The sequence below is a fragment of the Scyliorhinus torazame genome, chromosome 8 (genome assembly GCF_047496885.1).
Source record: "Scyliorhinus torazame isolate Kashiwa2021f chromosome 8, sScyTor2.1, whole genome shotgun sequence".
NCBI classification, from domain to species: Eukaryota; Metazoa; Chordata; class Chondrichthyes; order Carcharhiniformes; family Scyliorhinidae; genus Scyliorhinus; species Scyliorhinus torazame.
Window position 1 is genome coordinate 96,592,513 of NC_092714.1, and position 27,285 is coordinate 96,619,797.

Sequence of the window (27,285 nt, forward strand, 5' to 3'; positions counted from 1 at the left end):
AGATGGATTGAAGTGAGATTGCACAGCATTACGGTGAAGACAGACACTCAATCACTGAAGAGAGTCTTTGTGACACTTGGCACCCTGGACATTGTAGTGTCAGACAATGGTCCACAGTTTGCTAGCAAATTATTCCACAACTTTGTGAAGGAATTTGCGTGTTACTAGCTTACCTAGATATGCTCAGGCAAATGGAGACGCTGAAAGGGGAGTTTGAACAATCAAAAAATTGATGAAAAAGATGAGGATAGTAACTCAGCCCTTCTTGGTTACTGAACCTCTCTGCTACAAAACGGGTTCTCATTGTCCGATTTATTAATGGGAAGACGGAGAACGTAACTTATAGCTCTGCAACAGAAACTACAGCTTAATATTGCCTCTGATGAAGATGAGAGAGTTGAAAAAGTGAGGAGCCGCAGAGACACAAACAGGCTTATGACTTCAACTTCAGGCACAGAGCACAGAACGTGAACTGCTACAGACTGGGAATGTAGTAGCACACCACACATCAAACTGTCTGCATCCAGCATAGCTTTATAGAATAGAGCATTTTTTTCAAACTTATTTATTTGAGATGCCAATCATGATTCTTTAAGAGAAGAAAAGTGTTAAGTGGTGTCAGCTTTGATTCAGTGGTAGTACTTGTCCTGCTGAATGGAAAGGTCGGAGGCAAGTAGGTTGCCTGGTCATTATCTCTGCTGCTTGTGGGATCGTGCTGTGCGAAAACTGCCCTATTTCCCAATAATGCTGCAGTCAAAACGTACTTCATTGGCATTCTGAGGTTGTGAGAGTGCTTTTTAAATGCAAGTATTTAAAAGGTAGAAGAAATAGCATTGGAATACACAGCACCTTACATCATGTCTGTCAAGCATCTCAAAGCACTTCATGTAAATGACATGGTGCAGTTACTGCTGTTTAAGAAAACGGGTCTTTGAGTGAGTTGAATGACCAGTTTGTCCGATCTGGGGGAATTGCTGAAAGGCAGAATGTTGGTCAGGCTGCAGGAATAACGCCCTGCCCCTCTTCAGATGACTCCATCGGACCTTTAACATTGCATTGAACAGACATATGGGGCTCTTGTTTACAGCTTTAATGCTGGGTGGCACATCCGACTATACTGCATTGAGATGTCATATCAGAAGTACTTGCAATATTTTGTAGGCTTCTGTTACAGTGCGCACTGAATTTGCAGATCATCATCAGAAGTGTGAATTGTGTCTCAGAGTCGTGTTCAAACCTGGGTACATGTAATCGTGGTTTGAATAAATAAAATGAACCTATATGTTCCTCACCGTGTTCTCAATGATCAGTTTATCAGACACTTTGCACTGGTCTTTTAATTCTTTATTACTGCACCTGGATGAGCTTAAGTCACAAGTGTGGGAAATAAGCTTGATGTATTTGATTCCTGATTTGTTTTATCTCCTCCCCCTTCCTTCCTTCCATAAAGGTCTGGATCCATCCCAGTTTCGAATTCATCACCAATATCTTAAAGATGAAGAAAATGATGCTCTGTTGGGTGGCCCAACACAGCTTACTGATGAAGAAAAATATCGTGATTCAGAGAGGTTCAAGTTCGTGTGTCCAAAATGTGGAACAGAAAACATTTATGATAATGTATTTGATGGAAGTGTAAGTACAATAATAAATGTGGCGAAAAGCTGTGCCATTGTCCTTTTGGAAGTTATACATTTGATAGCAAAGCTGCATATCAGCAGGAATAGTTCACGAAGAGTAGCTGAACTATGCAGATTCAAGAAGGTCCCATGTTTTACCTGTGGTGTATACTGAACCTACCAATTCAAGGCAGGCCAGTGTTAGAGGTTGTGAGAGTTGGCCCGAATGCTGTGAAGTAAAAATATGAAAATCAGTCTGGGATGGTGAGGAATCTGGGCAAGGTGAAAATTGAATCCACATTGATATCAAGAAAGGACAAATGATTAACGTCTCGCCCTTTTGTAAAATATTCCTCTGTGGAAAAGGATAAATCCCACATTCCGGAATGCTTCTGCGCAACAGCAGTGATCACTGCCCCACTTAACACTCTGGCTGAGAGTAACTGCTTCCCACTTTTGAAGCAAACTTCAGCAGTCCTTTGCTGCGCGGCGCGCCCCTGCCGGCAGCGGAATTCTCCCTTCCCGCAGCAGGCCAATGGCGATTCCCATTGTGGCCACCCCACGCCGTTGGGAAACCAGCGGGCGTGGATGCGCTGCCGGTGGACCGGAGGATCCTGCCGATGGAGAATTCTGCTGCTGCTGTTTGCATGTGGCAACAAATGAGCGACTCACTCCCGTGCAGAAAACACAGGTTGCTATCCAATGAGGGAAACATAGAAGTTAATAGCAAATTTATAAAAGCTGTTCAGAAAAATAACCATTCCTTTCCACCTCCAAACAGCCCTTTTTCGGGGAGGGGGTAAAAACCCAATAAAGCAAGTGATAGGGCACCCCTCCATTTCAGAACACCCCACATTCGGGACTCCTGGCATGTGTTTTGTTCTCTAACTGTAAGTTACTAACTGCTATATGCTGAAACCTTATTGGAATGTCACTGTCTGGCATGAACTCAGCATTCCAAACTTTTCTTCCATTGAAATTTACATTCACAAATTTGAGTTTCAAACATGGGAAATCATTTGGATTGCCACAAATAACGTAAAAGGGGAAGTGTTTTTTTTGCGTTGGTGCTTGGTAACTGAGTGTCACTGTATATCAAGCCCTTGCTGTTCCTTGTCTGTAGTTTGAAACAGCGACTGAGGAAGTTCCAGTCTTCTCATTCCTCGGGGTTTAGTTCTTTAACTGATGGTTTCAAAATATGATGCTGTTCAAACCCCACATATCATCTGAGTAGCTGGCGAGTGTTGAGACAGGCAAGTTGAGATCCCAAAAAGCACCATCTCTGGGGCAGCAAATGTTCTTTAGTTTTTTAAAAGGAAGTACAACCGCTTGCATTTTAATGTTGAGAGAATTTATTCCTCATTGCCCCCCTGACCTACCCCTGTTTTTAAAAAAAAAAAAAACTGCTCTTGACATTCTCTAGAATGTTGTCCTCCTCTGCCATCAATCGCAAGAGGATGCGTTCCTATCAAACAGTGGTGCCAGATATTTTTGTGACCTTGGATCTAAACCTAAAACCATAGAAAAATATGTAATCATCCTTTATTTTCCAGGGTTTTAAACACACAGTAAATTATGAGATTGGGCGCCTTTGTAGACTTTGGATCTGAAAGCAAAGAAGTCCTTATCTAAATTAAAAGTAATTATTTTAAGTTGATCTAGCGGAGCAGCAGATGTTTTGGATTTTTTCAGTCAAAACAATCCGGTTACTTAAGGAACGTAAGGAGTAGGGCCTGGCACAGAGCAATAGTACTGAGCAAAATCCTTGACTTTTGCTTCATTACAGCTGTAAACAAGATAGAGAGTTAATTGTGTGGACGTTGAGAACTTGCAGATGGGCTGGCTGTTCAAAGAGTGCATCACTGTAGGATCCCTTACACCTTCAAGTGTAGCACATGGAAAAAAGATCAATTTGAGTACAGAAGTCTCATTTACTGGTTCTTGACTGTTTAGGAATGAAGTTCTCTCCCATCACTAAAATGCTATGAATCATAATTATATATTTCACACGTGTGTCTCTTCCATTTTGTATCAGGGGCAGCAGATCCAACCCAGTTTGCTTCACTGCAGTAATATTGATTGTGAAGCGTTGCCTATTCAGTATGAAGTACAGATGCGTAACAAGCTAACTTTGGACATCCGGCGACATATCAAAAGATACTACAGTGTAAGTATCTGTAGATATCTTATGAACTATAGAACAGAACCTTGTCGATTGATCACTGATTCAAACCTATCCTATGGCTTTTCTGATACTTTTAAGTGAATTCAATTGAACTATCATTTTCAGTTGTGCTTAAGAAATCTTGAATGATGCTGCTCACATTAAATGAAGGAGTGGTCTGGTGAAAAATGTTTTAATTCCATAGAAAGTATATTTGGTGTTTTTTGGAAAATGTTAAAATTGATCTATATAGACAATGCCTTATTCTGCTGGCAAAAGGGAGTATACATTGCAAATAAACTTATGCAGGAGAGGCATTAGCTTATCTAAACTAAGAAATGAATAGGGGATGTTTTCTGAAGCAGGAACATTTCACCAGCTTGACAGTTGGCAGGCTGCCTGCTGCGTGGATTCATGAAAGCTAAGAATTACACTTTCATGAAATTTTCCTTACTAAATGCCCTGGTTAATCTGAAAGATAACCCACTGATTCAATTCATCCTTTGGCTGGGCGGTGCTTGTTACATCTTCATTCTGACAAAGCGTTTGTGTTAATCATTTGGCCCTCTAGTAGACACTCCAGGGCTGGTGCTTTTAAAATAAATGTGGCTGTGATAGCTCTTTAGTCTATTACACTTACAATAGAAGCAAAGAACAGGTAATTATAAATTCTGTGCAGTGATTGTAGAAGAAAGTGAGAATGGATGCAGCTCTTGTCGAGTGTTGTTGGGAAGTTTGTTTGGTTGCTTCCTTTTATTGAAGTGCCTGTCTTGGACTTTTCCGTAAATACTTTGAGGCAAAGAACTGCAGCAGAAAGGCAGCTTAGGATTTATATTTTCGGACCAGACTGCAAGCAGTACTTGTGTAACTGGCTTTTTATTTCAGTATGTCACATTCACCAGTATCCGTTTCAGTGGAATCATGTTGTAAGGCACTAATTTGGAGCACTGGTGTAAAGGGGGCATCACACTTGCATAGGCCTGCAATTATTCATTGCACAAGGTTTACTTAATAAGAATGACTGGTTAAAGGCAGTGATTTATATGTGTGTTCCTGATTTCTAGGGTATCTACTGTATTTACCTCCTCTTCCAGCTAATTTCTATATTATTCCAGGCAGGAAAACATCTTTGTCACTGCAGGTATTAAAAAGGGAGTACTAAACTTGTACCCTGGAATTCTGTTTTGGAGGTGGAAAAATGTTCAGGGTAACAAAACTGAAAAACAATTTTAGTACTTTGAGATGGAATCCTGAGCAAATTTTAATAGGTTTGATATCCCACCTTGGCTTCTTAAACTGAACAACCCAACCCAAACTTTCCTCACTTTGAAAGAGTTTGAAAATGGCAGCCGCTTTTTCTTCCTTTATGTAACAGCTAATATTTGTATTAGTGTCAAATTACTATTTGTTCCTTAATGGTAATTACCCTAATACCCCATGTGTACTTTTGCTCCTGTTTTGTCCCACAGTCCAAAGATGTGCAGGTTAGGTGGATTTGCCATGATAAACTGCCCCTTAGTGTCCAGTTGTGTGTAGGTTATGTGGTGAGGGGGAGTGGACCTGGGTGGAGTGGTCATTCGAAGGGTCAGTGCAGACTCTATGGGCCGAATGGCCGCCTTCTGCACTGTAGGAGTTCTATGTGTGTCGGTATTTAAAAATAGGATCCTGAACTTTTTAATCTTTTTCAACTTTTTCAAGTTGAACCATTTGAGACCGCTGCTTCCACTCACTGAGCCAGCTCTCCGATTCAGAAAACTTTTTTGGGGGGCAGTTAACTTGTTTTACGCAGCAATGTTTTACCGTTGACGAACATGTTGGTAAATGGCAGTAGTTTCGTGATGGCTTTAACATTGTAAAATGTGATTAGTTTCCTGAGTCCTGTTGTAAACAAGTTTACCTACATGTCTCCCTTTTATGAAAATAGTTTAAAAAATATATAATATGTTATCTTGTTTCTCTCAGGAACTTCGCAAAGTTAGCTTGTTTGTCAAATAAAATGAATGCTGTAATGAAGCAGAAATTTTATGCGCAGCCAGATGCCACAAACAGAAACAAAATGAATGATTTATCAGTTTAATTCTGAGGGAGAAATGCTGATTAAGAACTCCTTGATGCTGGATGAAGCCATGGGATCCATAAGATCAAGCAGATTTTAAAATAAATAATTTCTAAGGGATGTGGGCTTCGCTGGATAGGTCAGCATTTGTTGCCCATCCCTAATTGCCCTCGAGAAGGTGGTGAAAGACCCACCACCTTTCGATGGACGCTTCGCCTGCCGATCGCAGGTGAAGTATCCAACAGCCGTGACCAGCTTTAAAGTTGTGAATGCTGGCCAGATGCGGTGGCAGAGAGCAGGTCCCGCGCCAGCACTTACACTGCTGCCACATGCCCTGTACGTCCGTGTTTTGGGTGCAAAATCATGGAGCTGTCAGCATGCAAGCAACAAGACCATGAAGAGCTGAAGATGGGTCATTTCATAATTGGGAAGAGGGGTCCAGAAAGAGAAGCAGGCCAGGATCTCAGAACTGAATCTGCTGGAGAGAGATGCCAGGAGAGTCCACAGCAGGACAAACCATGCTGGTGTGAGGTGTTCGCCGTGCTTCAGGGCCTCTGGTAAACAACTCATTAAAAGAAACTGAAATCGGGAGCAAAGCAGTATAAAGATGATTTATTGAGGTATGGCTTTGTTAATTGTGCCAAAGAAAATCAGGATGCAAAGCCCATGTGTGTTATATGCAGGGAAGTATTGGCAAATTAGAGTTGGATGCTAACTGTATATTACCTTGCAGACAACTTTTCAATTCTAGAGAAACTGAACCTCAAATTGCAAGGGTAGGATGGTGATTGCTTTTGGCACTGTGAAGAAATAGATGCTTTACAAAAGTTACTGAAAGTTTGGCAAGTGCGAGTACAAAGACAAAACTATTACAAGTTCCCCACAATGCTACAACACATCGAAGAAACACTGCTTTGACACATTGAAGAAAACAGCATTAGTAAGGGAACTGTCAATAGACTGGCAAGCCTTCTTCAGTCGCATCTGGCTGCGTTGACCAACAGTTTTCATCGAATCATAGAATCCTACAGTACAGACGGAGGTCATTTGGCCTATCAGGTCTGCACCGACCCTCTGAAAGAGAACCCTACCTAGGCCCAATCCCCCATCCTATCCCTGGAACCCCACCTTGGCCAATTTAGCATATCCAATCCACCTAACCTGCACATCTTCAGACTGTGGAGGAAACCAGAGCACCCAGAGGAAACCCACGCAGGCACGGGGTGAAAGTACAAACTCCACACAATCACTCGAGGTCAGCATTGAATCCGGGTCGCTGACGCTGTGAGGCAACAGTGCTAATCACTGCACCACCCACTGCTACTTTCCAGAAGAGAAATTTCAAATTTTAAAGAGAAGAGGTGGGGGAAACATCCTTTTCAGTTTGACACCCTAGAGTCAATTATTAACTTACAGCTGACTCCAAATGAAGAGACTGAACTTTTCTGCACCTCACCTGTGACAGCACATTAAAAACACGCCAAAAGTCCATGAGGCTGTCAGCATGTTCGAGTAGCATCTTCGAGGAGTATCCAGTACTGAGTAAAACAAATTGCCCTTCACAATGACCTACATATGCAAGGTTGGAATTTCTGTCCTCACAAAGATGAAGACAGCACAAAGGAACTCGCTGAATTCTTCACCTAATATGCCACTGCCCTCTCCTCCTGTGAACCTGATTGCAATGAGATCGTGAGGACCAAGCAGGCTCACCTGTCGCATTAAAGGTAAGAAACAATGGTGGGTCTTGAAGGTCGGCTGGCGTGGTTGCGAAGTTCGGCCTCCATGGGGCCCAAAGGTCGGCCGGTTGGTAAAAATGAGTATCGGTAAAAACAGTTTGAAAAAAACACTTTCTAGATGCTGGTGGTCTTGGGTTTGGAAGGTGCTGCCTAAGGAGCCTTGGTAAGTTCCTGCATTGCATCGTGTAGATGGTACAGACTGCGACAGGGCATCGTTGATGGAGGGCATGAATGTTTGTGGAAGGGGGAGTAATCAAGCGGGTTGCTTTGTCCTGGATGGTGTCGAGCTTCTTGAGTGTTGTTGGAGCTGCACTCATCCAGGCAAGTGGGGAGTGTTCCATCACACTCCTGACTTGTGCCTTGTAGATGATGGACAGGCTTTGGAGAGTCAGGAGGTGAGTTACTCTCGGCAGAGTTCCCAGCCTATGACCTGCTCTTGCAACCACAGTGTTTATATGGCTAGTCCAGTTTAGTTTCTAGTCAATGGTAACCCCCAGGATGTTGATAGTGGGGGACTCAGTGATAGTAATGCCATTGAATTGTTTGATTTTCACTTATTGGAGATTGTCATTGCCTGTCACTTGTGTGGCATGAATGTTAGTTGCCACTCCTCCGCCCACGCCTGGATCGTGTCCAGGTCTTACTGCGTTTGGACATGGACTGCTTCTGGGTATCTGAGTAGTCGTGAATGGTGCTGAACATTGTACAATCATCAGCGAACATCCCCACATCTGACCTTCTGTTGGAAGGAAGGTCATTGATGAAGCAGCTGAAGATGGTTGGTCCTAGGAATCTATCCTGAGGAACTCCTGCAGTGATGCCCCGGGACTGAGATGACTGACCTCCAACCACCACAGACATCATCCTTTGTGGTAGGTATGACTCCAACCAATGGAGAATTTTCCCCCTGATTCCCATTGACTCCAGTTTTGCAAGCGTCCCTTGATGCCATACTCTATCAAATGCTGCCTTGATGTCAAAGGCAGTCACTCTCACCTCACCACTGGAATTCAACTCTTTTGTCCATGCCTGAACCAAGGTCAGGAGCTGAGTGACCCTGGCAGAACCCAAACTGAGCGTCAGTGAGCAGGTTACTGCTAACTAAATGCCGCTTGATAGTACTGTTGATGACTCCTTCCATCCCTTTACTTATGATTGAGAGTAGACTGATAGGGAGGTAATTGGCCACGTTGGACTTGTCCTGCATTTTGTGTACAGGACATACCTGGACAATTTTCCACATTTCCAGGAAGTTGCCAGTATTGTAGTTGTACTGGAACAGCTTGGCTAGGTGTGCGGCAAGTTCTGGAGCACAACTCTTCCATACTATTGCTGGAATATTGTCAGGGCCCATAGCCTTTGCATTTTCCAGTGCCTACAGCCGTTTCTTAATATCACGTGGGATGAATCAAATTGGCTAAAGACTGTACTGGGGACCTCTGGAGGAGACTGAGATGGATCATCCACTTGGCACTTCTTGCTCAAGATAATTGTGAATGCTTCGGCCTTGTCTTCTGCACAGATGAAATGAAAAAATGAAATGAAAATCGCTTATTGTCACAAGGAGGCTTCAAATTAAGTGACTGTGAAAAGCCCCCAGTCGCCACATTCCGGCGCCTGTTCGGGGAGGCTGGTACGGGAATTGAACCGTGCTGCTGGCCTGCCTTGTGCTGGGCTCTTCCATTATTGAGGATAGGGATATTTGTGGAGCCTCCACTTCAATGAGTTGTTTAATTGTTCACCACCATTCCCGACTAGATGTGTCAGCATTGCAGAACCTATATCTGATCTGCTGGTTGTGGGATCGCTTAACTCTGTCTATCACTTGCTGCTTATATTGTTTGGCATGCAAGTAGTCCTGTGCTGTCGCTTCACCAGGTTGATACCTCATTTTTCAGTGTGCCTGGTGCTGTTCTTGGCATGCTGACCTGCACTCTTCATTGAACCAGGGGTGATCCCCTGACTTGGTAATGATAGAGTAGGGGATATGCCGGGCCACGAGGTTACAGATTGTGGCTGAGTACAATTCTGCTGCTGATGGCTCACAGCGCCTCACTAATGCCAGCACGGTAGCACAGTAGTTAGCACAGCTGCTTCACCGCTCCAGGGTCCCAGGTTCGATTCCCGGCTTGGGTCACTGTCTGTGCAGAGTCTGCATGTTCTCCCCGTGTCTGCGTGGGTTTCCTCCGGGTGCTCCAGTTTCCTCCCACAATCCAAAGATGTGCAGGTGGATTGGACATGATAAATTGCCGGAAGTGTCCAAAAAGGTTAGGTCGGGTTACTGGGTTATGGAGATCGGGATGCGTGGGCTTGAGTAGGGTGCTCTTTCCAAGGGCCGATGCAGACTCGATGGGCCGAATGGCCTCCTTCTGCACTGTAATGATGCTGTGATTCTTGAGTTGCAAGATCTGTTCTGAATCTCCCATTTAGTACTATGGCAGTGCCACACAACAGGATGGACAGAAACCTCAATGTGAAGACAGGACTGTGCAATCGTTATCCTACCGATACTGTCATGGACAGATGCAGTGCCGCAGACTGGTTGGTGAGGATGAGATCTAGTATGCTTTTCCCTTTGGTTGGTTTCCTCACCACCTGTAGCAGACCCAGTTTAGCAGCTATGTCCTTGAGGAGTTGGCCAGCTCGGCAGTCATAGAACATAGAACATTACAGCGCAGTACAGGCCTTTCGGCCCTCGATGTTGCGCCGACGTGTGAAACCACTCTAAAGCCCATCTACACTATTCCCTTATCGTCCATATGTCTATCCAATGACCATTTGAATGCCCTTCGTGTTGGCGAGTCCACTACTGTTGCAGGCAGAGCATTCCACGCCCTTACTACTCTCTGAGTAAAGAACCTACCTCTGACATCTGTCTTATATCTATCTCCCCTCAATTTAAAGCTACGTCCCCTCATGCTAGACATCACGATCCGAGGAAAAAGGCTCTCACTGTCCACCATATCCAATCCTCTGATCATCTTGTATGCCTCAATTAAGTCACCTCTTAACCTTCTTCTCTCTAATGAAAACAGCCTCAAGTCCCTCAGCCTTTCCTCATAAGATCCTCCCTCCATACCAGGCAACATTATTCTAAATCTCCTCTGCACCCTTTCCAATGCTTCTACATCCTTCCTGTAATGCACTATTTTTTGTCTTTTGGCACTATTCCTGTAGACAAAGATGACTTAAAGATCAAAGCCAAAGGCTCAGCAATCTCCTCCCTAGCTTCCCAGAGAATCCAAGGATAAATCCCATCCGGCCCAGGGGACTTATCTATTTTCACAGTTTCCAGAATTGCTAACACCTCCTCCTTATGAACCTCAAGCCCTTCTAGTCTAGTAGCCTGAATTTCAGTATTCTCCTTGACAACATTGTCTTTTTCCTGTGTGAATACTGATGAAAAATATTCATTTAGCACATCTCCTATCTCCTCGGTCTCCAAGCACAACTTCCCACTACTGTCCTTGACTGGCCCTACTCTGAACCCTAGTCATTCGTTTATTCCTGACATATCTATAGAAAGCTTTAGGGTTATCCTTGATCCTACCTGCCAAAGATTTCTCATGACCCTCCTGGCTCTCCTTAGCTCTCTCTTTAGGTCCTTCCTAGTTAACTTGTAACTCTCGAGCGCCCTAACTGAACCTCCATGTCTCATCTTTACACAAGCCTCCTTCTTCCTCTTGACAAGTGTTTCAACTGTTTTAGTAAACCACGGTTCCCTTCCTCGACCACTTCCTCCCTGCTTGACAGGTACATACTTATCAAGGACACGCAGTAGCTGTTCCTTGAACAAGCTCCACATTTCCATTGTGCCCATCCCCTGCAGTTTTCCTCTCCGTCCGATGAATCCTAAGTCATGCCTCATCGCATCATAATTGCCTTTCCCCCAGATATAACTCTTGCCCTGCGGTATATACCTATCCCTTTCCATCACTAAAGTAAACATAATCGAATTGTGGTCACTATCACCAAAGTGCTCACCTACCTCCAAATCTAACACCTGTCCTGGTTCATTACCCAGTACCAAATCCAATATGACCTCGCCTTTTGTTGGCTTATCTACATACTGTGTCAGGAAACCCTCCTGCACACATTGGACAAAAACGGACCCATCTAAAGTACTCTAACTATAGCGTTTCCAGTCAATATTTGGAAAGTTAAAGTCCCCCATAACAACTACCCTGTTGCTTTCGCTCCTATCCAGAATCATCTTTGCAATCCTTTCCTCTACATCTCTGGAACTTTTCGGAGGCCTGTAGAAAACCCCTAACAGGGTGACCTCTCCTTTCCTGTTTCTAACTTCAGCCCATACTACTTCAGTAGACGAGTCCTCATCAAACGTCCTTTCTACCACCGTAATACTGTCCTTGACTAACAATGCCGCCCCCTCCCCCTCTTTTACCACCTTCCCTGAGCTTACTGACATATCTAAACCCCGGCACCTGCAACAACCATTCCTGTCCCTGCTCTATCCATGTCTCCGAAATGGCCACAACATCGAAGTCCCAGGTACCAACCCATGCCGCAAGTTCACCCACCTTATTCCGGATGCTCCTGGCATTGAAGAAGACACACTTTAAACCACCTTCCTGCCTGCCGGTACACTCCTGCAACTTTGAAACCTTACTCATGACCTCACTACTCTCAACCTCCTGTATACTGGAGCTACAATTCAGGTTCCCAAGCCCCTGCTGAACTAGTTTAAACCCTCCCAAAGAGCATTAGCAAATTTCCCCCCCAGGTTATTGGTACCCCTCTGGTCCAGGTGTAGACCATCCCGTCTGTAGAGGTCCCACCGACCCCAGAATGAGCCCCAATTATCCAGAAATCTGAAACCCTACCTCCTGCACCATCCCTGTAGCCACGTGTTCAACTCCTGTCTCTCCCTATTCCTCGTCTCGCTATCACGTGGCACGGGTAACAACCCAGAGAAAATAACTCTGTCCTAGATCTAAGTTTCCACCCTAGCTCCCTGAATTCCTGCCTTACATACCTATCCCTTTTCTTACCTATGTCGTTGGTACCTATGTGGACCACGACTTGGGGCTGCTCCCCCTCCCCCTTAAGGATCCCGAAAACACGATCCGAGACATCACGCACCTTGGCACCTGGGAGGCAACACACCAACCGCGAGTCTCTCTCGTTCCCACAAAATCTCCTATCTATCCCCTTAACTATGGAGTCTCCAATGACTAATGCTCTACTCCTCGCCCCCCGTCCCTTCTGAGCAACAGGGACAGACTCTGTGCCAGAGACTTGTTCCCCATGGCTTACCCCTGGTAAGTCCCCCCCCCAGCAGTATCCAAAGCGGTATACTTGTTCCTAAGGGGAACGACCACAGAGGATCCCTGTGCTGACTGCTTCCTCCCAGCCCCTCTCACCGTGACCTCTCTATCTTTATTCTTCGGAGTAACTACATCCCTGAAGCTTCTATCTATGACCACCTCTGCCTCCCGAATGATCTGAAGTTCATCCAGCTCCAGCTCCCTAACGCGGTTTCTGAGGAGCTGGAGATTGGTGCACTTCCCACAAATGAAATCAGCAGGGACACTGACGGCGTCCCTCACCTCAAACATTCTGCAGGAGGAACATTGCACTACCTTCCCTGCCATCCCTCGAGATAAAAAAAGAAAAAGAAAGAAATTTTACCTGTTATTCACTCCCCTTCTCAGCAAGCACTCACTCAGCAACCTCTGCGTCCCGCACGATAACACCTGAGGGAAAATAAAAGAAAAACTACTGTGCCAGTCACCAGCCAATCCCTTACCTGCAGGCTGTGATGTCACGGTTCAACTCCTTTCTACCTCTACTTGCCCTCGAGCCTTCCTCTTGATATTTACAGCGGTTGGGTTTTTTTTGGTTAGAGGAGGGGGTAGGGAGGGAAGCACTGAAGAATTGTTTCGGGTTTAAGTGTCACTTGACAACAGCTCCTCCACAAACCACCTTCAAGTTAGGGTGAGCACACGGACGTATGCAAATTTCCCCCACAACAGACAATCAGCAGCTCCGCTCTACTGCCCTCTGCTGGATGCTTATCTTCACTTGAACAGCTAAGGTCTCTTGCTCAGGTACACCTTCAAGTTAGGGTGAGCACATGGACGTATGCAAATTTCCCCTGCAACAGCCAATCAGCAGCTCCGATCTACTGCGCTCTGCTGGATGCTTGTCTTCACTTGAACAGCTAGGGTCTCTTGCTCAGGTACACCTTCAAGTTAGGGTGAGCACATGGACGTATTCACATTTCCCCCGCAACAGCCAATCAGCAGCTCCGCTCTACTGCCCTCTGCTGGATGCTTGTCTTCACTTGAACAGCTAGGGTCTCTTGCTCAGGTACACCTTCAAGTTAGGGTGAGCACACGGACATATGCAAATTTCCCCCGCAACAGCCAATCAGTAGCTCCGCTCTACTGCCCTCTGTTGGATGCTTGTAATGGTGCCACCGAGCTACTTTTGGTGATGAACATTGAAGTCCCCCACCCAGAGTACATTCTGTGCCCTTGCCACCCTCCATGCTTTCCCCAAGTGGTAATCGACATGGAGTACTGATTCATCAGCTGAGGGTGGATTATACGTGATAATCAGCAGGAGATTACCGTGCCCATGTTTGACCTGAAGCCTTGAGAGTTCATGGGGTGCAGAGTCGATGTGGGGGACTCCCAGGGCAACACCCCTCCAACTGTATACCACTGTGCAGCCACGTCTGCTGGGTCTGTCCTGCCGATGGGACAGAACATATCCAGGAATGGTGATAGTGCTGTCTGGGACATTATCTGTAAGGCATGATTCCATGAGTATGGCTATGTCAGGCTGTTGCTTGACTAGTCTGTGAGACAGCTCTCCCAATTTTGGCACAAGCCCCCAAAATGTTAGTAAGGCGGGCTTTGCGGGGTCGACAGGGCAGTGATGCCATTGTAATTTCTAGTGCCTTGGTCGATGCCAGGTTGTCCATCCGGTTGTGTTTCTTTTTATGGACCTTTTGGAGTTTGCCACAACTGAATGGCTTGCGAGGCCATTTTGCAGAAGGCATTTAAGAGTCAATCACATTGCTGTGGATGTGGAGTCACATGTCGGCCAGACCAGGTAAGGATGGCAGATTTCCTTCCTAAAGGAGCTTGGTTTTGACTACAACCGACGATGCTTTCACGGTCATCATTAGACTTTTAATTCCAGGTATTTATTAGATTCAGTTTGAACCCAGGTCCCCTGGGTTATTGCCCTGGGCCTCTGGATCACCAGTCCAGTGACAATACCACAACGCCACTGTTTCCCCTTTTCTTAGTTTAGCACGTCTTTGAAGGCAGTACGTCTGACAATCCTGCGGCCCTTCTGAATTGAATTGGCACATCAAGCTAGTTTATGTTTAATCTCCGGAATGGAGAGTGAACACAGCATTCTAAATCATGCGATGAAAGAATGACCAACGGAGCCAAGCTACTGATTTTTAAGACAGTCACACTTCTGCTATTTTCCTAATTGTAATACCATGTTTGATGTGATACCTTTCTTTTGTGACACCTTCACCTGATTGTAATGCCTTCATGTCCTCCCTTATCTTGACTGTTTTAGCCAAGGGGATTTGTTTCAATCTGATGTCGGAAAAAAATTAACTGAAGTTGGAGCAGGTTCAACTTTGATCTTTCTTCAGCTCCAAGTAAGTGGCTGCCACAAGACTGCGTCAAGATCCTTGAGGTTAATCATTTTTCTTTGGCTACATGCAGAATTCGGACTACAAATTTATTGAGTCCTGAAGCCAATGCCCATCTTGGGGATTACAATTGCGACACACACTTTACTATGTGCAGCTTTGCTCATACTTAAAGAAATATGTAGTTGCGTTGGTGGAAGTACAGCAAATGTTCTCTAGATTGATCCCTGGGATGACGAGGTTGTCCAATGATGAGAGACTGAGTAAATTGGGCCTATATTCTCGGGCGTTTAGAAGAATGAGAGATGATCTCATTGAAGCACATGAATTCTGAATGGGTGTGACTGGGATTGATTTTCCTGGCAGAGGAATCTAGAAGGCTGGGGCACCATCTCCGGGCTAGGGCCAGATTATTTAGGACTGAGGTGAAGAGAAATTCCTTCATTCAAAGGGTTGTGAATCTTTGGAATTCTGTACCCAAGTGGGTTATGAATACTTCATCATTGAGGGCAGCACGGTGGTGCAGTGGGTTAGCCCTGCTGCCTCACGCAGCCGAGGACCCGGGTTACAAATTACCTAACAGCACATCTTTCGGCACATGTGGGAAGAAACCGGAGCACCTGGAGGAAACCCACGCAGACACGGAGAGAACGTGCAGACTCCGCAAAGACAGTGACCTAAGCCGAGAATCGAACCTGGTGACTATTCTGACCGTGGAGGGGTTTTTGGTTTCCCCGCCCCCCTCTGCGAGGTCAACCATAATTTGGACATTCTGAATTCTCCTTCTGTGTACCCGAACAGGCGCCGAAGTGTGGCGACTAGGGGCTTTTCACAGTAACTTCATTGCAGCATTAATGTAAGCCTATTTGTGACAATAATTAAGATTATTATTATCATACTTAGCTCGTGGATGTGTCCCTGCATTTTGGGGGCCTTTGTTTGGGGGCCTCCCAAATGGCTGTTTTCGATGCCGTTGTTTCCGTTGTCGCCGTATGTGATCGTAGCCAGCCTTCTACCCCTGCCCACCCCTCGACTTTCCATTTGGGCCTGTCCCCCGTCCCGTCCCGTTCCCCCTCCCTCCCCCCACCAGCTGTCTCCCCTATGTTTTCCTCCCTATTTTAATGGCATCCAGAGTCCCGTCCCCCCCCCCCCCCTGCTGCCAGGCACACTCTCCACATCGGGAGTTGTGCCGTGGCCCTCCCCTTGCTCATACTTCTGCGTGCTAGCTCACTTGCTAGTGGGTTGAAAATTCCATTGGAAAGCTTCGATGGGAATGGATGAAAGGTGTCTGGTGTTTAATCAGTAATGCTAACCTTGGATTTACTTTTTTTGTTTTTGGTCACAAAATCATATCTAACCTTTTTGATCTTTATGTTCTCTCCTACCATTTGCTTGGACTCCTATCCAAGCTCTGGGGATGCTTTTGGCATGAGGATGGGGAAAGTCAAATGAGCATTTCGTAAATTATTTTGATTTGCAACCTGTATCTAATTTGTGTGAGGATGCGACTGCCCTTGCGTGATCGGCACGGTAGCACAGTGATTAGCACTGTTGCTTCACAGCGCCAGGGTCCCGGGCTCAATTCCCGGACAAGCGCAGGAGCGTGCCGACGAGGGGATTTTCACAGTAATTTCATTGCAGTGTTAATGTAAGCCTACTTGTGACATCAGCAAAGATATTATTATTATGGTAATTATTCTTACTTTCCGAGCAGAAATTATCACTAGCACTTATGCAGACTTGTGTTTTTAGAGAGACTTAACCATAGATTGAGTGCCAATCAAGAAAGTTTAATTGTTAACTTAAATAAAGAAACATAACATCAAGCAGCATATGGCGCATTCGGTACGTCCTGTTTTATGTGCTCTGCCCAAAGGCAGATTCTTGGCTCATTGTCTGCTGATTGTCATCCTGAACTGTTTTCTTGGCAATTTTTGTCAGTGGTGGTTTGCCATTGTTTTCCACTCTCAGGGGCAGGGCGAGGAGGCAGGTGCCAAGTCTACCTCCGCTGGAATGGAAATCAAACCCACGCTGTTGGCATCATTTTGAACCACATACTCAACATCGAGCCAACTGAGCTAACTGGACTCCCCCTGCTTTACTAGAATATATCTTTCTCAATGTATTTGCATATAAAATGTGACAAGAATGCGGTGGAATGAGGTTATTATGTGTTTATGCCTTGGTTACACTTTATTCAAAAGAAGCACTCAAAGTTATCAGTAAGCTGGTCAATAGTTCACAGGCAATTTGTTTATATTGTAGCTACTTGCACTAGATACAAACCATAGTGTTATGATAAAGTGAGGAGGGTGGCTCCCCTCTTTTCCCACTTGTCGTTTGACAGGGCTTTTTAAAGGATGCGTTTGCCAATTCGGTGAGCGTTAACTGTTTATGCTCTATGACTGTAAAGACACACGCAGACAGCTGTCCTTGAGTTTTGGAAAGAAAAAGGTACTTAAACCTGGTTTAAATAAAAATAATAAACGCGCTCTGACTTTATTGCACACGTACCAAGTTCCCGCGCACACATGCACCACACACACACTACAAAGTGGGAAGGATGAATTAAACTTTCTGGAGTCCAGTACAAGTTAAAGGTATGCAGGTCTAATAGATTAATGACTTGGATGCTTTTGGGCTAAGCTCAAAGGTTCCTTTGGATCTCGCATCAAGATGATTTAAGAGGTTTTATCCTTTATGGAATCAGTATTTGCTGGGTTAAATTTGTAAATCACTGACCATCCACCCGCCACTGGCAATCAGCAGATATGTATCAAACTTGCAAGTAGAGTGGAGAGAGAGAGGGAAATAATCCGGGACCTTTCCTCTGGTTCTTTCGTTCAGTCCTGTTCTGGTTGTCTGGCTCAACGCATGATCTCCATCAACTGCCCAGTTACATAAATATGGTCATAGCTGGTAGATTCTAGGTGCATGATTTTGTCTTGATCAGATTATAACTTGAAGAATTCCTTTCTCAGCCAGAGCCCTTTGTCTGGAGTTGCCATCTAATGTCTTATACCCCACTTGGATATTCTGCAAATGGGTCCGGTGATGTGGCTTATTCACTTTCCTCTTTGATGGGTTCCTGCAGACAGGTTGACTCCCTTTTAATGGCTTTGATGTTTGTAAAGTGGTACAGTGATGCAAATGTTCAGCCATCTTAGAAACTGCTGGAAATGGTCACTGGAATGTTGTTTCAGTTTTTAAAAACTCAGACGATGTTTTCAAACCAGTAAATATGTAAAAGGTATTTTTGCGATAAAACATGGCTAACCATAGAGTCAGCTATCTGCAAAGTATCTGTTGTATGGTAGAATTTGCACACTTTGAGAGATAACTATCTAGATTTGACAGCTCTTGACGAAAGGCACCTCAATGCTTCCATACACTAACTGTCTTTCCAATTAATTTCCACCCTTCCTATTATTATGTTGCTTTCATTTAGTTTGTTTATTTGCAATGTAAGTCAAAGGCATGAGATGGAATGAAGTTCCCTCATGCCTATTGCTTTTTGTTACACTTGGTGTTTTCAGCTCACTGTCTTTGATACAGCTTTATGGAACTAAATTATTTCACGCTCAGCTGCCCGTTACAATGCTCACACATTTTGGTGATGGCCTTTTCATTTGAGTGTAGATGCTAAATCAGTTTTTTATATGAGGAAGACCATTCACTTCCCAATCTTGTGCTGGTAAATTTCTGTACCTGATAATTTTAGGGATTTTGGCTTCCGATGCCATCATCAAACACGCCTGGGTCAGTGTTGCAAAGTAAAGTTCCTTTGCCTTCATGTCAGCAATGTTACCCATCCTGACAAGAGCACTCCTTGCTGCACCAATTCCACTTTGCCCACCAGGCATGCAGGATCCTTCTGAGTAAGACTGTCAGCTTGTTGGAAGCTTCGCACCCATCCAACCTTGGCAAAGGTGCGAAGGATGGCGGCTAATCGGCCATCCCAGCATATTTTCCATTGAGGTTCTTTAGTGCCCAATTCTGGACACCACATGTTAGGAAGAATGTGAAGGCTTTAGCGAAGGTGCAGAAGATATTTCCAGGAATGGTTCTGGGGACGAGGAACTTCAGTCTCCCTTAGGAGGGAGATGGTGGGATTGTTACTGGACTCATCATCCAGAGGCTCCAGCTTAATGCTCTGGGTATGGGCTCACGGGTCACCATGGCAGCTGGTGGAATTTAAATGTAATTAATAAAATCAGGAATTAAAAGCTAGTCTCAGTAATGAAACCATCATCAATTATTGTAAAAACCCATCTGGTTCACTAATGTCCTAAAGAAGGAAATCTGTGTCCCTTCCTTATATGGTCTAGCCTCATGTGACTCCAGACCCACAGCAATGTGGTTGGCTCTAAATTGCCCTCTAAGATGGTCTAACAAATCACTTAGTTCCAAGGGCAATTAAGGATGGGCATCAAAAGCTGGCCTTGCCAGTGACAGCCACAGCCCATGAAGGAATACATTTTAAAAAATTACCTGGATATATTGGAGTTCATTGAAGTGTATAAAATCTTGAAAGGTCCAGGCAGAGTTGATGGGAAGAAAATGTTCCAATTCATCGAAGGTTTAAGGTGAATGGCAAAAACAAAAGTCAACCAAAGAGCGATTTTATTAATACAAATGGTTAGGAGCTGGAATGCATTTCCCGCGAGTATGGTGGAAAAGAATTCAACTGAAGTAGGCAATTCAGTCCTTCGAGCCTACTCCGCCATTCAATCAGATCATGGCTGATCTCTTCCTGGTCTTAAATCCACCTCCCTACCTGTTCCCCATATCCCTTTAACCTGTTTTGTTTCCAGAAATATAACTAGCTCCTTGAAATCATTTAATGACTCCGATTCCACTGCACTATGGGGCAGCGAGTTCCACAAATTCACACCACCCTCTGCGAGAAGTAGTTCATTTACCGCCTCTCAACCTATATCTATGACCTCTAGTTCTAGATTTGCCCACAAGGGAGAACATTTGGTCCACGTTTACTTTGCCAATCCTTTTTATTATCTTATATACCTGTATCAGATCCCCTTTATCCTTCTAAACCCCAGCGAATAATATAAGCCCAAACTGTTTAATCTCTCCTCATACGTCAACCCTTTCATCCCCGGGATCAATCTGGTGAATCTCCTCTGAACTGCTTCCAATGCCACCACATTCTTCCTCAAATAAGGAGACCAAAATGACACAATACTCCAGATTGGCCTCACCAACACGCTATACAATTGCAACAACACTTCTCTACTTTTATACTCCAGTCCTTTTGCAATAAACGCTAAACTTGTAATTGCCTTTTTAATTATATGCTGTAATTAATCACCTGCATTCGCACTTTCTGCAAATCATTAACAAAGACACCCATATCCCTCTGACCTGACGCATGTTGAATCTACTTTCCATTTAGATAATAATTTGCCTTTCTATTTTTTTGGCCAAAATGGATAACCTCACACTTATCTACATTTAACTACATTAAACTCCATCTGCCAAATTCTGCCCCAATCTCCCAGCCTATCTATATTCATCTGTAAAATCTTTGTCTCCTCTTTACTGCCTACTTTTCCACCTATTTTAGTATCATCTGCAAATTTTGCTATGTTACACTCTGTCTCTGCTTGCAGATCATTTATATAGATTGTGAGCAGTTGAGGTCTGAGGACTGACCCCTGTGGTACCCCACTAGTTACAGTTCGCCAGCCAGAGAAGGATCCATTTATCCTGACCCTCTGCTTTCTGTCAGTCAGTCAATCCTCAATCCAATCCAGTACTCTACCCCCAATACTCTGCGATCTTACCTTCTGGATCAGTCTTTTATATAGCACCTCAAAGAACTGAAGCACATTTGTCAAGCATGCTGATTATGGTGGATTGAGTTTTGTCTTCCCAAATGTTCAGTCATCTCCTTCTTAATGATTGATTCCAGCAACTTCACTACCACAGAGGTTAAGCTAACCTGTTTATAGTTTCCCACTTTTTGCTTCTCTCACTTTTTGAATAGGGGGTTCACATTAGTGTGTTTCCAAGGGGAATTGAATTGGGGATGGGAAAACATTTGCAGGGCTATGGAACAAGGGTTGGGCAATTTTGCAGAGAGCTGACATGGGCTGTGCTGTAATGATTCCATGAAACAGGTCGAGTGGGATAGGGAATGGGATGTTGATCCACTATTGGATTGGATTGGATTTGTTTATTGTCACATGTACCGAGGTACAGTGAAAAGTATTTTTCTGTGTGCAGCTGAAACAGATCATTTAGTACATGAAAAGAAAATACATAATAAGGCAATACAAGGTACACAATGTAAATACATAGACACCAACATCAGGTGAAGCATACAGGAGTGTAGTATTAATCAGATCAGTCCATAAGAGGGTCATTTAGGAGTCTGATAACAGCAGGAAAGAAGCTGTTTTTTGTGCGTGTTCTGACTTTTGTATCTCCTGCCTGATGTAAGAAGTTGGAAGAGTGAGTAAGCCTGGTGTGAGGGGTTTTCGATTATGCTGCCCACTTTCCCAAGGCAGTGGGAGGTGTAGATAGAGTCAGTGGGTGGGAAGCGGGTTTGTGTGATGGACTGGGCAGTGTTCACGACTCTCTGAAGTTTCTTGCGGTCTTGTGCCGAGCAGTTGCCATACCAGGCTGTGATGCAGCCAGATAGGATGCTTTCTGTGGTGCACCTGTAAACAGTGGTAAGAGTCAATGTTGACATGCCAAATTTCCTTAGTTTTCTGAGGAAGTATAGGCACTGTTGTGTTTTCTTGTTCATAGCGTTGACGTGGGTGGAGCAGGACAGATTTTTCGTGATGTGCACACCTAGATATTAGAAGCTGTCAACCATCTCTACCTTGGCTGAAGCAGACAGGGGTGTGTGCAGTACATTGCTTCCTGAAGTCAATGACCAGTTTTGCTGGCATTGAGGGATAGATTGTTGTCATTGCACCACTCCACTAGGTTCTCTATCTCCTCCCTGTATTCTGACTCGTCGTTGTTCGAGATCCGACCCACTGTGGTCATGTCGTTGGCAAACTTGTAGATGGAGTTGGAGCCAAACTTTGCCACGCAGTCGTGTGTGTTTAGGGAGTATAGTAGGGGGCTAGGTACGCAGCTTTGTGGGACTCCGGTATTGAGGACTATTGTGGGGGAGGTTTTGTTGCTTATTCTTACTGATTGTGGTCTGTGGGCCAGAAAGTCGAGGATCCAGTTGCAGAGAGAGGAGCCAAGTCCTAGGTTTTGGAGCTTTGATATGAGCTTGGCTGGGATTATGGTGTTGAAGGTGAAGCTGGAGTCAATAAATAGTTGTCTGATGTAGGAGTCTACATGCTCCCACCCAATTCAATTCAACCCTCATGGTCTCCTCGGAGCTAAACAGATTGCCCAACCTTCTCTTGAGTAGAATACTTTTAACCATCAATGTTGGGAATTCAATGACTTTTCTAGGTTACATTTAAACTCCTTTGATAGTGATGAAGGGGGAATGTACTCTTACAAGCAGTCTGCTCAAAATTCCAAAAACCATTACCAGAAACATAGCATCAACTAATACTGATTTTTTAAAAAATGAATGATTTAAATTTTGGGAATTCAATTTGTGTCAATTCCTATTGAGCAGTAGTTGTGATTAGTTTAGTTTATTCTATGCATACAAGCAATAATATTGATTGCACCTTCTATTTATAATTTTGAGTTATGTGTAGTATGGAAGAATACCCTTTAATCCTGATTAATTAATTCTGTCTCACTTTAAATATTTCCAGATTATTGAATCATCCCCAGCATGGAGAGCACTCTTCCAATGGACTATTAAATAATAAGAATCTAGTGCCGTGTTTTTCAAACTTTCTTTCCGCTACCCAATTTTGCAAACTGGCTGACCTTTGTGACATATGCAGGCCGACCTTTGCGACACACCACATTCGCTTATCGTTTATGCGAAAGCGGACCCAGCTTGGTCCTCATGATCTCACTCCAATCAGGTTCACAGGAGAAGAGGGCAATGTGCATATCAAGTGCAGACTTCAGCCGGTTCCTTTGTGCCGTATCACTTTGTGAGAATGGAAAATCCAACTTTGCACATGTAGGTCGTCGTGAAGGGCAAGAAATGAAATGAAATGAAAATCGCTTATTGTCACAAGTAGGCTTCAAATGAAGTTACTGTGAAAAGCCCCTAGTCGCCACATTCCGGCGCCTGCTCGGGGAGGCTGGTATAGGAATTGAACCGCGCTGCTGGCCTGCCTTGGTCTGCTTTCAAGGCCAGCGATTTAGCCCTGTGCTAAACAGCCCAAGTAGCTAAATGCTTGTTTCATTCAGCACTGGAGATACCTGGGAGATGCTATTCCAGAATTCTGATAGCCTCATGGGCTTTTGGCATGTTTTTAATGTGCTGTCACTGGTCAGGTACCGCTGCGTAGTCTTTTCATTTGGAGATAGCTGTAAGTTAATAAATGACTCTGGGATCTCAACCTCAAAAGAAATTTTTCACCCATCACTTCTCTTTCAAATGTGAAATTTCTCCCCTTATTTGCTTGTACTTCCCTGCATATAACATACATGGGCTTTGCATCCTTATTTCCATTGGCATAATTGACAAAACCTCAAGAAATCATCTTTATACTGCTTTGTTCCCAAGTTAAATTTCTGCTTTGTAGGCTGTTCACCAGAAGCCCTGGAGCTCTCAGAGCTAACACTTGCACTGCTATGCCCTGCTGTGGATTCTCCTGAGAAGCTTTCTCCAGCAGATTCAGATGTGAGATCCTGGTCTGTAGGAACTCTGCCTATTTGTGTCTCTGGCCAGCTCTTTCTTGAAACAAAACAATTCATCTTCCAAGTCCTCTTGCCTTCCTTGTCAGCAGTTCCAAAATGCAAGTAGCTCTCCTCCGTGATTTGGCGCCAAGAGCACATAATTACAAGGTGTGTGATGTCAAATGTGTGACCTGCTCACTGCTGCCACTTATGGCCGGGAGACTGCACACAGCCTCATTCATTCTTATTTAAAAGGCATCTGTGAATACCATTCTCAATTTAAATGCCGGTAGCGGTCGTTGGGCACTTCTTTCCCGATAAGGACTACCGCAGGAATGCCGCGATCAATCGCACCACCACCCGCCCGCGACCCACCCACCGGTCGCGACCAGCACTTTGAAAAACCCTGAGGTACAATTGACAGACTCACTCTTGCTCGTATTGATTGTCCTGTTGAACATTTCTGGCATACACTTTTTTTATCTTGATATTTATTGAGCAACTGTCAAAACCATTCAAATTATCTTGCACTTTTGTATGGCATAGTTGCAGTGGCCAAGTTGCTCGTGCAAACTCCTTCCTTATGCCTTGAGTGACAGAGTCACAGTAAAAGGCTACCACATGGCATGTGATTTGTGCCTTGGAAATTATTTTATTCACTTTTTCTTGGGCACAGAGGATCGGAACACTGTCTTTCCACCTCTGGGACCTGACTTCCTGTGAAACCCAGATAGGATAGGATGAAAACCACTTTCATTTCTTGCTCTAAATGAGCCCTTGAATGGTAAAGAAATATTTACATATTTCAACTCTGTTCCCACTGCGAATGGAGCCAACATTTCCGATTTGCGTGTTTTGCCAGAAATGCTTACTAAACTGGTTACCTTGGTTTGAGGCTGCAGGGCCAACCCCAATGTGGGAAGGGGCAACGTTCACACTCAAGCAGGACTTGTTTTGAACTTTGGGCAACGTTCACACATAAGCAGGACTTGTTTTGAACTTTGGACTGAAGCCATATTGCTAGGGCAGGATAAAGGAAGTTTTACTCTCATTGGAGCTATGTCGATGATCGGTTACTGCTTGACACTGAGCAACAAAAATAGTAAAAATGTACAATTCAGAAATTACTCTACTTCATGTGAAAGATAGCATCAAAATCAGCATTGGTTCAAGTGTGACTGCTATCTCTGCTTCAACAGTATCCTATCTCCCCTGCTTTACCCTCATCCCATTACAGAAGAAGCCCCCTTGACACTCACTGTTCACGTTGCATGGGCAACTGTCAACAAAATGTCTCGTGGACAGCACTCAGAACCCGCATGTGGCCCCTAGGCTGCAGTTTGCCACCACTAGTTTAGCAGTAGTGTGACTTGCATGAATAACTTCCTTGTCCTACTCTTTATGGTATTGTATTGTTACGTTACATTAGCACCACATGCACATAAATGAGCATCAAGACATTATGCTTTAAACAATGAAAGATGTAATTGTTCTAACTTTAATTTGGTAATTATTCCTAATTTTATTATAAGGACTGAATTATGCGAGCATTTCTCTTCAGTACCTTCTCTTTCCTTGAGTGGAAAGAGCTGGAGATTTTTATGCAGGGATGTCCTGCATTGGGCACAGGAAGTTATGTCCTAATCCAAGCCAATGTCCAAAGCCAAGCAATCTCGCACCCCTTGTAATTTCTGCCTTTGTTTTGCTGGCTTGACCCATTGAATGGGAGCAGAAATACTAAAAGAATGTGGAATACTGCAATTAAAGTAGAAATTAAAGCATTATTTTTATTTATAATTGCTATGCTGTAGTTTATACTGAGATTTTTGTATTTCCCTTTTCCCTATCTAAAATAATTCAGTCCTTTGACCTCCATTCTACTCAAGTTATTCATGTGCAGCCATTGTCCAACATAACGTATGATTTAAAATTAACCGCCGGTGAGAAAAGTTTAATTGAACTAATTTCACACACCCCTAATGACAGCGCCCCCAACATTAAAAGGCCCAAAATAAAAATCTTACAAAGTTTTGAGATATTTAGACAATGAGGTTGATCCTTAACATTTAATATCCCAATGGCATATTATTACATTAATTAAGATAGCGTGCAAGAATTTTGCCAGTATTTCAAATGGCTACCAAGTTCCATCTATTGTCCATGATTTTCATTTACATTACAGTACTTCCATTAATTGGGGAAGATGACTGGGAGTCATTACTGTAAAACCCTTTGCTCAAGGGTTCATGTCCCAAAAATTGAACAATGCAGATAAAAGCAATGAAAGGGTTGATTTTATGTCTCAGTCTTCCACCTATTTTGGAGTTTTCAATTCGAATCATGATGTCAAAAAGCACAAAGTCCAAAACTGTTTACTCACCTTTGGACTTGTTACAATGCTTTCAAGATGAATACTTGACCACACTGTACCTCTTGTGAGTTTCTTCCTGATATTCCAGACAAATCCCTCGTGTATACCGTTGGTGTACTGGGTCAGACAAAAAGTTTTAGCTTAAGTTTTATTGTTGGCGAACATTATTCATGTCAAGAAAATGTGTGTGCTTGCTATAAAATAAGGTACTGTGTCTATAAAGGTTCAGCTACCAGTCAGCCCTCCGAAATAGCTTTGCTGTAGTCCATATAATTATAAGTCAGTGTCCCAGCCATGGAACAGCTGCTAGTGCCAAAGAATGTTATTAGTCATTCAGCTTCTGTTGCCCAATAGAGTTGGGTATGAGTGACTTTGCACGACTCAGTCTTACCCAGAAGCAGCTAGTTCTCTCTTCACTGAAGTGAAGAGCAAAGAGACAATGTTCTGTAATTAAAGATTCTATTGAGCTGAAGAAAAGAACAAATGTGGATGTTTGTTCTCCTCGAAAAAAATATTCATGTGGTTGGGGGGGGGGGGCGTGGGGGTAGGTGGAGAGACGGAGTCAGGGCTGTTTGTTGAATATCCTGTTAAGGACTGTTACCATTCTAATTAATCAAGTTAGAAATTACAGCTGTGGCTGCTTCCCCTATTCTCAGTATCAATTTTCTGCTCTGGTTAGACAAAGCAAATATAAATTTTGTGTTCATTTGTCATTCGTTCTTTGACTTCAGCATCTCGGAAAATAACAATGTAGCACAAAAGACCAGTATTTACCTAGTTGTAATGTAGGTTGCCATGGTGTTTTGCAAATTATTGCAATTATGTTCACCATGCGAGTCGCCCTTGGTAACTGGGGGAAAAAAAACTGATAATCCTGTTTTGAACAAAAGGTCAAATTGCTGAATAGAAAGTCTTGATTAACTAGAAGATGTACAAAGTGGAATTA

General features: G+C 43.9%; 1 protein-coding gene across 1 annotated transcript in view; it reads left to right on the forward strand.

The window, feature by feature from the left end:
• Positions 1-27,285, forward strand: part of pola1 (polymerase (DNA directed), alpha 1) — a 436,651-nt gene that overhangs the window by 251,798 nt on the left and 157,568 nt on the right. Inside the window, exons 33-34 of the mRNA XM_072513953.1 lie at positions 1,451-1,632; positions 3,652-3,783. Of these exons, the coding sequence (XP_072370054.1) occupies positions 1,451-1,632; positions 3,652-3,783 (314 nt within the window). The remainder of the gene's footprint in view (positions 1-1,450; positions 1,633-3,651; positions 3,784-27,285) is intronic.